General features: G+C 52.0%; 1 protein-coding gene across 3 annotated transcripts in view; it reads left to right on the top strand.

Annotated features, from left to right (window-relative positions):
- Nucleotides 1–8126, top strand: part of ss18l2 (ss18, like 2) — a 47684-nt gene extending 39558 nt beyond the window's left edge. For all 3 annotated transcript variants that reach the window (XM_070898325.1, XM_070898324.1, XM_070898323.1), the window contains one exon: nucleotides 7981–8126. In XM_070898325.1, the coding sequence (XP_070754426.1) occupies nucleotides 7981–8007 (27 nt within the window). In that variant the 3' untranslated portion in view covers nucleotides 8008–8126. The remainder of the gene's footprint in view (nucleotides 1–7980) is intronic.
- Nucleotides 8127–13117: the final 4991 nt, after the last annotated feature.

Genomic DNA, 13117 nt, shown 5'->3' with positions numbered 1-13117 from the left:
ACATTTCGATAAGATCACCTCTCATTCTTCTGAATTCCAATGAGTAGAGGCCCAATCTACTCAACCTTTCCTCATAAGTCAACCTCCTTATCTCCGGAATCAACCTAGTGAACCTTCTCTGAACTGCCTCCTAAGCAAGTGTATCCTTTTGTAAATATGGAAACCAAAACTGCACGCAGTATTCCAGGTGTGGCCTCACCAATACCCTGTACAACTGTAGCAAGACTTCCCTGCTTTTATACTCCATCCCCTTTGCAATAAAGGCCAAGATTCCATTTGCCTTCCTGATCACTTGCTGTACCTGCATACTATCCTTTTGTGTTTTGTGTACAAGTACCCCCAGGTCCCGCTGTACTGCAGCACTTTGCAATCTTTCTCCATTTAAATAATAACTTGCTCTTTGATTTTTTTTGCTGCCAAAGTGCATGACCTCACACTTTCCAACATTATACTCCATCTGCCAAATTTCTGCCCACTCACTTAGCCTGTCTATGTCCTTTTGCAGATTTTTTGTGTTCTCCTCACACATTGCTTTTCCTCCCATCTTTGTATCATCAGCAAACTTGGCTACGTTACACTCAGTCCTTCTTCCAAGTCGTTAATATAGATTGTAAATAGTTGGGGTCCCAGCACTGATCCCTGCGGCACCCCACTGGTTACCACCACGGGGTTTACACCATGCTGAGACCCGGTACAAACCCACAGTCACAGTCGGCGGGTATTGTGCAACAAAAACAAAGCTCTGCTGCCTACCTCCTGACTCGCACCAAGTCCCGTTCACCCTCCAACGCCCCAAGTCCCGTTCACCCTCCAACGCCCCCTTCGGCCTGCACCACCACACAGCACTCTGCATCTCACGGGCAGCCGGCTCACCAGCTTTTAAGCCGGAAAACCGCGCCTGTGCAAAAAGGAACATTGCCCATTCACCCCCTGCGCTCACCCCCCTCGCCCATTGGCTCCCGGTCCGGCAACCTCTCGATTTTAAAATTTAGCATCCTTGTGTTGCGATCCCTCCGGGGCCTCGCCAGTCCCGTTCCCTGTCAATTTCTCCAGCTCTGCAACACTCCAAGCTCTCTGGAGGTTGTGTATAGCGACCTCTTCCACACTCTCTGTCTTCTTGTATACCCTTGATTTGATAGGATATTGTCATATATCCTTTATCTCTAATACAAGTTTCGAGGTTAATATTTTTTAATTGACTCATTATGAATGAGATAATAGAACCCAACCCCTGAAATAAACGAGATCAGTATTGATGGAGTCACGTGCAAAAGACCCATCGGGAGGTTGCAAGTGTCCCATCTTGACTGCTGACCCGAGCCTCAGCAAGACTGGATTGAAGTTCTTTAAGAGTTCCAGAGTTTTAGAACATTTATATGTTTCATATGATTCTATAAAGAGCTGTAACCTACAGGGCTACGGACCTAGTGCTGGAAGGTGGGATTGGGCTGGGTAACTCTTTTTCGACCGGCACAGACACGATGGGCCTCCTTCTGTGTCATAATTTTTTATGTAGGACAAATGTGGGTCCTCACATTGTGTGTGTGCTACACAGTGATCGTTTCGTGTTGCAGCTCACTGTTAGTTGCGTAGGCCTTTTGTGTCTTACCTCTTCCAATCTTTATTGCAAAAGGCCCCCTATATACACTGGGCACATTCAGAAATTCCAATTCCTTCCTCCCCTTGTTCTGCTGTGTTAAAACCCTGACTGGTATTACACAGTATTTACAGCCCAGACACTGTCCCCAGCGCTCCGTGCCGGGGTTTATGTTCCACACCAGCCTCCTCCCTCCCCTCTTCATCTCACTCCATCAACATATCCCTCTATTCCTTTCTCCCTCATGTGTTTATCTTCCCCTTAAATGCGTCGATACTATTCGTCTCAACCCCTCCCTGTGGTAGCAAGCTCCACATTCTCACCACTCTCTTGGCCTTTATTGCAAGGGGGATAGAGTATAAAAGCAGAGAAGTCCTGCTACAACTGTACAGGGTATTGGTAAGGCCACACCTGGAGTACTGCGTACAGTTTTGGTCTCCGTATTTAAGGAAGGATATACTTGCATTGGAGGCTGTTCAGAGAAAGTTCACTCCGTTGATTCCGGAGATGAGGAGTTTGACTTATGAAGATAGGTTGAGCAGGTTGGGCCTATACTCATTGGAGTTCAGAAGAATGAGAGGTGATCTTATTGAAACATATAAGATAATGAGGGGACTCGACAAGGTGGATGCAGAGAGGATGCTTCCACTGATAGGGGAAACTAAAACTCGGGACATAGTCTCAGAATAAGGGGCCGCCCATTTAAAACTGAGATGAGGAGAAATTTCTTCTCTCAGATGGTTGTAAATCTGTGGAATTCTCTGCCCCAGAGAGCTGTGGAGGCTGGGTCTTAGAATATATTTAAGGTGGAGATAGACAGATTTTTGAGCGATAAGGGAGTAAAGGATTATGGGGAGTGGGCAGGGAAGTGGAGCTGAGTCCATGATCAGATCAGCCATGATCGTATTAAATGGCGGAGCAGGCTCGAGGGGCCAAATGGCCGACTCCTGCTCCTATTTCTTATGAATTCACTATTGGATTTATTGGTGACTATCTTATATCGATGGCCCCTAGTTCTGGTCTCCCCCACAAGTGGAAACATCTTCTCTATATCTACCCTATAATTTTAAAGACCTCTATCGGGTTGCCCCTCAGACTTCTCTCTTCTAGAGAAAAGATCCCCAGCCTGTTTAATCTTTCCCGATAGTTTTAACCTCTCAGTTCGGGTATCATTCCAGTAATTATTTGTTGCACTCTCTCCAGTGTATCTGTATCCTTTTTATAATGTAGAGAGCAGAATTGTACACGGTGCTCCCAGTGTGGTCTAACCGAGGCTCGATACAGGTTGAGCATAACTTCCCTACTTTTCAATTCTATCCCTCTAGAAATGAACCCTGGTGCCTTGTTTATTTTTTTATGGCCTTATTAACCTACTGTTAGCGAGTGGTGTGTCTGTATCCCCAGACAATGGTCCCGCTAAGCTGTGCGGGCACGAGAGTCTGTACTGGCCGTTCACCGGCTTCTCAACGCCAGAAACCGCGCATGCGTGAAAATGTGAATGAACCGCGCGCCAACTGAGCAATTGCAGCGAACGTTGCCCCCAGATCGTCCAACAACTCCAGCTCAATAGTTACACAATTCAATATAATGCCAACTAGCTTATTCTATTTATTTGCATGAGGGAGTGCTGCACTGTCGGAGGTGGCGTCTTTCGGATGAGACGTTAAACCGAGGCCCCGTCTGCCCTCTCAGGTGGACGTAAAAGATCCCATGGCACTATTTGGAAGAAGAGCAGGGGGAGTTCTCCCCGGTGTCATGGGGCCAATGTTTATCCTTCAATCAGCATAACAAAAACAGATGATCTGGGTCATTATCACATTGCTGTTTGTGGGGGCTTGCTGTGCACAAATTGGCTGCTGCGTTTCCCACATTACAACAGTGACTACACTCCCAAAAGTACTTAATCGGCTGTAAAGCGCTTTGGGACATCCGCTCGTCGTGAAAGGTGCTATATAAATCCAAGTCTTTCTATCTTCTTCACTCCCTCCCTAAATTCCACCATTAAACTTTACCCGTGCTTGGTCATTCCTTCTTCACGTGTAAGGGTCATAATCCGGAACCAGCAACCCAGAGGTCATGAATTCAGATCCCAACTTGGCAGAAATGTGAAATCTGTGGCTGACACCAGATAAAGTGACCACGGAAGTTGCTGGGCTGTTGTTTAAAAACCCAACTGGTTCCCTGTGTCCTTCGGGGATGCGGTGCTGCAACCCTTGCCCGGCGTGGCCTCCATGTGACTCCAGCCCCATACCATGTGGTTAACTAACTCCGACTGCCCCTGTCTGGCTCTTGGAGAGAGTTTTCTGTTTCTAAGGCGATTCATAGCCGCGAGCTCGTTGTCCAGTTTCAGCCCTGCTCCATGTCCCCCGACCCGGCTCTCCCATGAAGCCCGGCCACCCGGGTGACAGGCTGGCAGCGAGGAACCCAACTCCCCACATTTCTCACAAAGGAGCTTGGCGCCCAGCCTGGGCCTAGTTACGTGGCCTCAGCCAAAGGCAGTTACAAGGGAGGTGTGAGTGTTTTCGGCACCCCCAGGCTATGGGGAAGGTCAGTCTGGACTCGATCCCGTGTCCCCTGTGCACGGATGTAGTTATGGGAAGGTTGGGCTTGATGTGATGCCGCACATGGTTGAATGACCCATCGACGCTCGCTGTCCCGACATTCACGTCAAAAATGGCCACTTGGTAACAGGATGCACAGCACCTGTAGAATGATAACCAACCGTTGACCCAACTAGTGGGAAGGAAATGGAGCGGAAATGTATTTGTTCATCTCCCTCCCCCTCTTTCCCTCTCTCTCTCTCTCTTTCCCCCTCTCTCTCTTTCCCCCTCTCTCTTTCCCCCTCTCTCTTTCCCCCTCTCTCTTTCCCCCTCTCTCTTTCCCCCTCTCTCTTTCCCCCTCTCTCTTTCCCCCTCTCTCTTTCCCCCTCTCTCTTTCCCCCTCTCTCTCTTCCCCCTCTCTCTCTTCCCCCTCTCTCTCTTTCCCCCTCTCTCTTTCCCCCTCTCTCTTTCCCCCTCTCTCTTTCCCCCTCTCTCTCTTTCCCCCTCTCTCTCTTTCCCCCTCTCTCTTTCCCCCTCTCTCTTTCCCCCTCTCTCCTTCCCCCTCTCTGGCCAGAAAAAGCAGCAAACCTGAGGACTGGGAGAAATTTAGAATTCAGCAGAGGAGGACAAAGGGTTTAATTAGGAGGGGGAAAATAGAGTACGAGAGGAAACTTGCTGGGAACATAAAAACTGACTGCAAAAGCTTCTATAGATATGTGAAGAGAAAAAGATTAGTGAAGACAAATGTAGGTCCCTTGCAGTCAGAATCAGGTGAATTTATAATGGGGAACAATGAAATGGCAGACCAATTGAACAAATACTTTGATTCTGTCTCACTCAGGAAGACACAAATAACCTTCCGGAAGTACTAGGAGACCGAGGGGCTAGCGAGAAGGAGGAACTGAAGGATATCCTCATTAGTCAGGAAATTGTGTTGGGGAAATTGATGGGATTGAAGGCCGATAAATCCCCGGGGCCTGATAGTCTGCATCCCAGAGTACTTAAGGAAGTGGCCCTAGAAATACTGGATGCATTGGTGGCCATTTTCCAACATTCTATCGACTCTGGATCAGTTCCTATGGATTGGAGGGTAGCTAATGTAACCCCACTTTTTAAAAAAGGAGGGAGAGAGAAAACAGGGAATTATAGACCGGTTAGCCTGACATTGGTATTGGGGAAAATGTTGGAATCAATTATTAAGGATGAAATAGCAGCGCATTTGGAAAGCAGTGACAGGATCAGTCCAAGTCAGCATGGATTTATGAAAGGGAAATCATGCTTGTGAAATCTTCTAGAATTTTTTGAGGATGTAACTAGTCGAGTGGACAAGGGAGAACCAGTGGATGTGGTGTATTTGGACTTTCAAAAGGCTTTTGACAAGGTTCCACACAAGAGATTGGTGTGCAAAATAAAAGCACATGGTATTGGGGGTAATGTACTGACGTGAATAGAGAACTGGTTGGCAGACAGGAAGCAAAGAGTAGGAATAAATGGGTCCTTTTCAGAATGGCAGGCAGTGACTAGTGGGGTACCGCAAGGTTCAGTGCTGGGACCCCAGCTATTTACAATATACATTAATGATTTAGACGAAGGAATTGAATGTAATATCACCAAGTTTGCAGATGACACTAAGCTGGGTGGCAGTGTGAGCTGTGAGGGGGATGCTAAGAGGCTGCAGGGTGACTTGGACTGGTTAGGTGAGTGGGCAAATGCATGGCAGATGCAGTATAATGTAGATAAATGTGAGGTTATCCACTTTGGTGGCAGAAACAGGAAGGAAAAATATTATCTGAATGGTGACAGATTAGGAAAAGGGGAGGTGCAACGAGACCTGGGTGTCATGGTACATCAGTCATTGAAAGTTGGCATGCAGGTGCCTTCATAGTGAGAGGAATTGAGTATAGGGGCAGGGAGGTGTTGCTACAGTTGTACAGGGCCTTGGTGAGGCCACACCTGGAATATTGTGTACAGTTTTGGTCTCCTAATCTGAGGAAGGACATTCTTGCTATTGAGGGAGTGCAGCGAAGGTTCACCAGACTGATTCCCGGGATGGCAGGACTGACATATGAAGAAAGACTGGATCGACTAGGCTTATATCTACTGGAATTTAGAAGAATGAGAGGGGATCTCATAGAAACATAAAATTCTGACGGGATTGGACAGGTTAGATGCAGGAAGAATGTTCCCAATGTTGGGGAAGTCCAGAACCAGGGGTCACATTCTAAGAATAAGGGGTAAGCCATTTAGGACTGAGATGAGGAGAAACTTCTTCACTCAGAGAGTTGTTAACCTGTGGAATTCTCTACCGCAGAGAGTTGTTGATGCCAGTTTGTTAGATATATTCAAAAGGAAGTTAGATGTGGCCTTTATGGCTAAAGGGATCAAGGGGTATGGAGAGAAAGCAGGAATGGGGTACTGAAGTTGCATGATCAGCCATGATCATATTGAATGGTGCTGCAGGCTTGAAGGGCTGAATGGCCTACTCCTGCACCTATTTTCTATGTATGTTTCTCTCCTTCCCTCTCTCCCCTTCCCTTTCTCTCTGTCCCGCACTCTCTTCCTTACTCCCCCTCTCTCCCTCCCTCCCTCTCTGTAATGTATGCACCTTTGAATATGCTCACAGGTTTGTGGAGCTTTTGCATTGAGTGGCTTAGCCCGTCACATGATCTTCACAAGTCTCAATGAAACCCCAGCCAGTTGGGTCTAGTTCATCCACGATGAGGTATGCAGTTGTGAGCTTAGTGGATGAACTGGTAATGTGTCGTGTGATTGTCAAACCTTTGTTAATAAACCCACTAGTTCTTAATAGCAATGTGTTGCTATGAATTCTTAAACAAGAACCCATGAAACAAATATATTACACTCTTTCCCTCCCTCTCTTCCCCCCCTCTCCCTCTCTCACTCCATCTCCTCCCTCTTTCTCCTCTCTCTCTCCCTCTCTCACGCCCTCCCTCCCTCTTCTCCCCCCTCTCTCTGCTCCCCCCCTCTCTCTCCTCCCTCGCTCTCCCCCTCCCCCTCCCTCTCCCTCCCTCGCCTCCCTCTCCCCTCATTCCCCCCTCCCTCCCCCTCTGCCCCCCTCCATCTCCCTCTCCCCCTCCCCTCCGCCTCTCCTCCCTCTCGCCCTTCCTTCTTCATCCCCTCCCTCTCCCCCGCTCCCTCCCTCTCCCTCCCCCCCTCCCTCTCCACCCCCTCACTCTCCCACCCCCTCCTACACCGTCCTTCTCCCCCTCTTTCCCCCCCTCTCTTCCACCCTCCCTCTCGCTCTCCCTTCCCCATCCCCTTCCCCTCCATCTCCCCCCATTCCCTCCCCCTCGATCTCCCTCCCCCTCGATCCGCCTCCCTCTCTCTCCCCCCTCCCCCTCCCCCTCCCTCTCCACCCCCCTCCCTCTCCACCCCCCTCCCTTCCCCATCCCCTCCCTCCCTCCCTCCCCCCTCCCTCTCCATCCCCCCTCTCCCTCTCTCCCCCCCCTCCTACACCGTCCTTCTCCCCATCTTTCCCCCTCCCTCTCCATCGCCCTCTCCCCCTCCCTCTCCTTCCCCCCCCTCCCTCTCCCCTCCCTCTCGCTCTCCCCTCCCTCTCGCTCTCCCTCTTCCCTCCCTCTCGCTCTCCCTTCCCCCATCCCATTCCTCTCCCTTTCCCCCGCTCCCTCCCCCTCCCTTGCCACTCCCCTCTCTCCCTCCCTCTCCCCCTCCCTCCTCTCCTCCCGTCCCTCTCCCCCTCCCGTCCCTCTCCCTCTCCCCCTCCCCTCCCGCCCCTCTCCTCCCGTCCCTCTCCCCTCCCCTCCCCTCCCCCCCCTCGCTCAATGCTGAGATTTTGTGTAATGTTGGTCTGTTCTGTTTCAGGGAGCTCAGTACGGGGGTTTCCAGTGACACTCCGAGACCACGTGACATGAATGTTTACGCTGGTGATGGACTGCTTCATACTCTCGGCACTGCTGTATTTTGATAATGAAAGTTTAAATTGCATTTCTATTCTTTTGAAAACAAAATTCAAGTTGTGATGTGCTGGAATTTTTTTGAAAAATGTTTTTCCCTGAAACACGAGGAAGGAGACAGTGAACTGTGCTGAGCGCTGAGGCCAATATTTCCCCTTTCACTGTCTCCCCCGCATCTGATAAAGGTCCCTTCTCGAAGGAGGGGGGTTATTATTCCTTCCCAAACCTTTACCCCCCTCTCCGCTGAAAGTCCTGCCCTTACTGGGACTTAGTTCCATGTGTGCCTCCCTCCCCTCTCCTCCTCCCTCCTCCCTCCCCCTCTCCTCCCTCTCCCTCTCCTTCCTCCTGTGTTCCCTTTAAGCTGCGGGTCTGCACAGCTTTACAACAGTAAAACTCATGCCTGCTGCAATTTGAATGTAACGTGCAGCCTGTTAAAGGGGCCACGCACCCAAATAAAGTTGCTAAACCCTCCCTCTCCCTCCCTCGCGCCTCTCTCTCCCTCTCCCTCCCTCCCGCCTCTCTCCCTCTCCCTCCCTCCCGCCTCTCTCCCTCTCCCTCCCTCCCGCCTCTCTCCCTCTCCCTCCCTCCCGCCTCTCTCCCTCTCCCTTCCTCCCGCCTCTTTCTTCCTCTCTTTTCTCGTCCTCTTACCCCTCCCCTAAATGCGTGTCGGGCTCCAAACCCAAATCGGAATGGACTCCCCATTGGATTGTTGGTGTGTGGTGCGTTGTGGGCTGGGAGTGCTGCCGCTGGGAGCCTTTACCCCTGGGGAGCGGGCATTGTCTGCGGTCTCCCACTTTTGATTTTGTTCGGATTACCCTCCTCCCTCGAGGGTGCTGGCCCCTCCGCACGAGCGGCCCCTGACAGAGCTTGCCCCCAGCGGCCGCGCCTCGCGGCTGAGCCCAGTCGGTGAGAGTTGGCGGAGTAGTGGTGACTGGGAGCTTCCACCTCCCGCACCGAGAGATTCCTCATCTCACCGGTCCCACACCGAGAGATTCCTCATCTCACCGGTCCCACACCGAGAGATTCCTCATCTCACCGGTCCCACACCGAGAGATTCCTCATCTCACCCGTCCCACACCGAGAGATTCCTCATCTCACCGGTCCCACACCGAGAGATTCCTCATCTCACCGGTCCCACACCGAGGGATTCCTCATCTCACCGGTCCCACACCGAGAGATTCCTCATCTCACCGGTCCCACACCGAGAGATTCCTCATCTCACCGGTCCCACACCGAGAGATTCCTCATCTCACCGGTCCCACACCGAGAGATTCCTCATCTCACCGGTCCCACACCGAGGGATTCCTCATCTCACCGGTCCCACACCGAGAGATTCCTCATCTCACCGGTCCCACACCGAGAGATTCCTCATCTCACCGGTCCCACACCGAGAGATTCCTCATCTCACCGGTCCCACACCGAGAGATTCCTCATCTCACCGGTCCCACACCGAGAGATTCCTCATCTCACCGGTCCCACACCGAGAGATTCCTCATCTCACCGGTCCCACACCGAGAGATTCCTCATCTCACCGGTCCCACACCGAGAGATTCCTCATCTCACCGGTCCCACACCGAGAGATTCCTCATCTCACCGGTCCCACACCGAGAGATTCCTCATCTCACCGGTCCCGCACCGAGGAATTCCTCATCTCGCCGGACCCACACCGAGGACTGGGGATCAGACAGCACAGGAGGAGGCCATTGAGCCCATCGAGCCTGTACCAGCTCTGTGACAGAGCGATCCAATCAGTCCCACTCCCCTGCTCTTTCCCCACAGCCCTTTTTAAGTATTTATCCAATTCCCTGTTTGAAAGTTACTATTGAATCTGCTCCCACCACCCTTTCAGGCAGCGCGTTCCCGATCACAACAACTCACTGCGTAAAAACATTCTCCCCATCTCCCCCTCTGGTTCTTTTGCCAATTATCGTCAATCTGTGTCCCTCTGGTTACCGACCCTCCTGCCACTGGAAACAATTTCTCCGTATTTACTCCATCAAAACCGTCCATGATTTTGAACACCTTTATCAAATCTCCTCTTACCCTCCTTCTCTGTTCGAAAGGAGAATGGCCCCAGCTTCTTCACTCTCCACGTAACTGAATGGGGGAGGTGGGGGAGGGAAGTCCCGGGGCGGGGGCAGTGCCTGCACAAGTAGCACGGTCTGAACATTGCCCCTGGAGACGTTGACAAACCTCTGCAAAGTACATCGTTCCACTGTCCCCTCGCTGGCTGGGATGTTAAGACATGGTGTGGGGAGAATGCAGATTGTGTGCTGGGTGGTAAATACACGGCAAACAGCGAGTAAATAATCGGGTTCATGCTCCGAGAGCCTGCCACACTGGGCAGTGACAGTCCCTCTGATTGGAGAGGCTGCGGTCAGACAAATGGGGTTCGCCCTGACACAGCTCACTGCCGCACTTACCACAACTGTGGGGAACAGGACCAATATCGCAAGAGTTTAACAGCAAGACACTTTTTCTTTACAAACCGGTTTTAATTTTGGAAAGGAATTCCTTTGGGTGTTGGTGGGGCTTTTAGCGTGACATGATTGGTGTAAAGTTATTGTGTATATTGAAGGTGGTGAATTGAAAGTTGTTTGGAAAACTGAAGTTTGTGGGAACCTGTTGGACCCAAAACGAGTGATTTGCGAGCTGTCTGTGCAGCTCTCGGGTAATTAAAATGTTTTCTATGTTAATGTGAATGAAAATTCTACTTACAACAACTCGTATTTATATAGCGCCTTTAATGTAGTAAAACGTCCCGCGGCGCTTCACAGGAGCATTAAACAACATGTGACACGGAGCCACACCAGGTATTGGGACAGGTGAGCCAAAGCTTGGCGTGGGGCTTGGAGCTCACGACCTGACTCCCCAGGCGAAGGTGCGACCCACTGGGCCCCTGGCTATTTCACAGAGGCACAGAAACGAGCAGTCGCTGGCCGGGATATTCCGCAACGGTGACTGAGGCTTATTTAAAGAGAAGGGGGCAGAAATTTGGTCCCCTGCCGCCCCTCTAAGCGCCCTGGAGGGTCAGTTTCCATCGCCACGCCGAGACATTCAGTGCCGGTATCGACGGGGAGGGGGGAGGGGGGAGGGGGGGGTGTGGGGGGAACGGAGCATCACCACCCGGGAGAGGCGAGCCAGCGTGCAACGCCCCGGTTACGACACCGGCTCGATTTTTGGCTCCCGCCCGATCCGTAGCGCCCCCTGTTGGGAACGGCTGTGACAGCGGGCGGGCGGGGCTGTAGCGGCCACAGTGAGGGAAGTAATGTGGCCTCAGGTAACTGGGTTTTTTGCGATTTATTTTGTGGTGGTGTGAGCTATATATTGGGGATGTTTTGGGGGGATTTTTTTACCCCCCCCACTCCCCCAGGCCTCTGCTATGGCGCTCCGAGGCCGGCTCTTTAGCTCGGGATTTTCCCTTGTTCAGCCAGCCTAGTGCCCTAAAACCGGTGTGGAACGCCTCCCCTAGCGCCCCGCTCCACACTCCGGGCCCAGCTGATGAATTTACCGCTCCGCCCGGGACACCGGCCCGACTGAGGCATGGCCGAACTTCCACCCAAGGGCTTTCAAAGGGGGAGAGGGAAATGGGGACGCTGGAGTGGATTTAAGTGGGGAGGAGAGGGGGGGATTGTCAGAGGCTGGGACTGGAATGGCTGAAGGCTCTCACTGAAGGGGGAGCAGAGGGAGGATAACACACAGGAGGCCACAGTTAGAGGACATGGGAGGTCAGAGAGGCAGAGTGCGGCCATTGGAGTTTATAGGGAATTGAAGCAGGTGGCTCCAGTCCTGGGTGACGGAAATGTGAATGGAACAGGTGGGGCAGAGGTCGATGCCAACTCCTTTCATCACTGTTATATCCGAGGAAAGCAACGAGGCAAATTCTGGGACTTCAAGTTCTGACAAGAGGTTCGCTGAGCTGAATTTGTAACGACTGGAGAAAGGACGTGGACCAGACCTTTCACACCGAGCGGGGCAGACAGACAGCGAGCACAGAACGCGAGGACAAAGAATTCAAGTTCAGACGCCTCAAATGCAGTTGGTGATTAAAATACATTTTTCCAAAACACAGCAGCGGACATGTGGAAGAAGTTTCTTATCCTCGGAACGTCCCAAAGCATTTTCCAGCCAATGGATTGAAATTTAGTTCGTTATATAGGGAAATGTGCAAAATGTTTACATCCACCTGAGAGAGCAGACTGGGCCTCGGTTTAACGTTTCATCTGAAAGACAGCACATATGGTAGTGCGGCGCTCCCTCAGTACTGCCCCTCCAACAGTGCGGCACTCCCTCAGTACTGCCCCTCCGACAGTGCGGCACTCCCTCAGTACTGCCCCTCCGACAGTGCGGCACTCCCTCAGTACTGCCCCTCCGACAGTGCGGCACTCCCTCAGTACTGCCCCTCCGACAGTGCAGCACTCCCTCAGTACTGCCCCTCCGACAGTGCGGCGCTCCCTCAGTAGTGCCCCTCCGACAGTGCAGCACTCCCTCAGTACTGCCCCTCCGACAGTGCGGCACTCCCTCAGTACTGCCCCTCCGACAGTGCAGCACTCCCTCAGTACTGCCCCTCCGACAATGCAGCACTCCCTCAGTACTGCCCCTCCAACAGTGCAGCACTCCCTCAGTACAGCCCCTCTGACAGTGCAGCGCTCCCTCAGTTGTCATCATCATCATAGGCGGTCCCTTGAACGAGGATGACTTGTTTCCAAACCAAAAGGGATGAGTTCACACATGTTTCAATGAAGGACCCATTATTCCAGACCTGAACTCCAGGGGTGGAAGATGCCTGTGCGTGGATTTTTTTAACGTGTGGTGACCGTTGCATACCAGCCACCACACAGGCTTGACAGAGCGAGGTCTTGGTCCAATGGCAAGGATTGTCCAAGACGACTGGAGACCTGCTCTGCTGCACGGACCCAGTGTGCACATATATCACAGTGTGGGCTGGGCCCGTGCTGCCCCTGGGCCCTCGCCTCTTCTGGGCCCAGTATCCCCATTTGTCGCACCTCCGCCATGATCTCTCACCACTCCTCCGCCACGGTCAG

This window comes from Pristiophorus japonicus, chromosome 13, assembly GCF_044704955.1.
Source record: "Pristiophorus japonicus isolate sPriJap1 chromosome 13, sPriJap1.hap1, whole genome shotgun sequence".
NCBI classification, from domain to species: domain Eukaryota; kingdom Metazoa; phylum Chordata; class Chondrichthyes; family Pristiophoridae; genus Pristiophorus; species Pristiophorus japonicus.
This window is presented reverse-complemented; position numbering and strand designations above follow the sequence as displayed.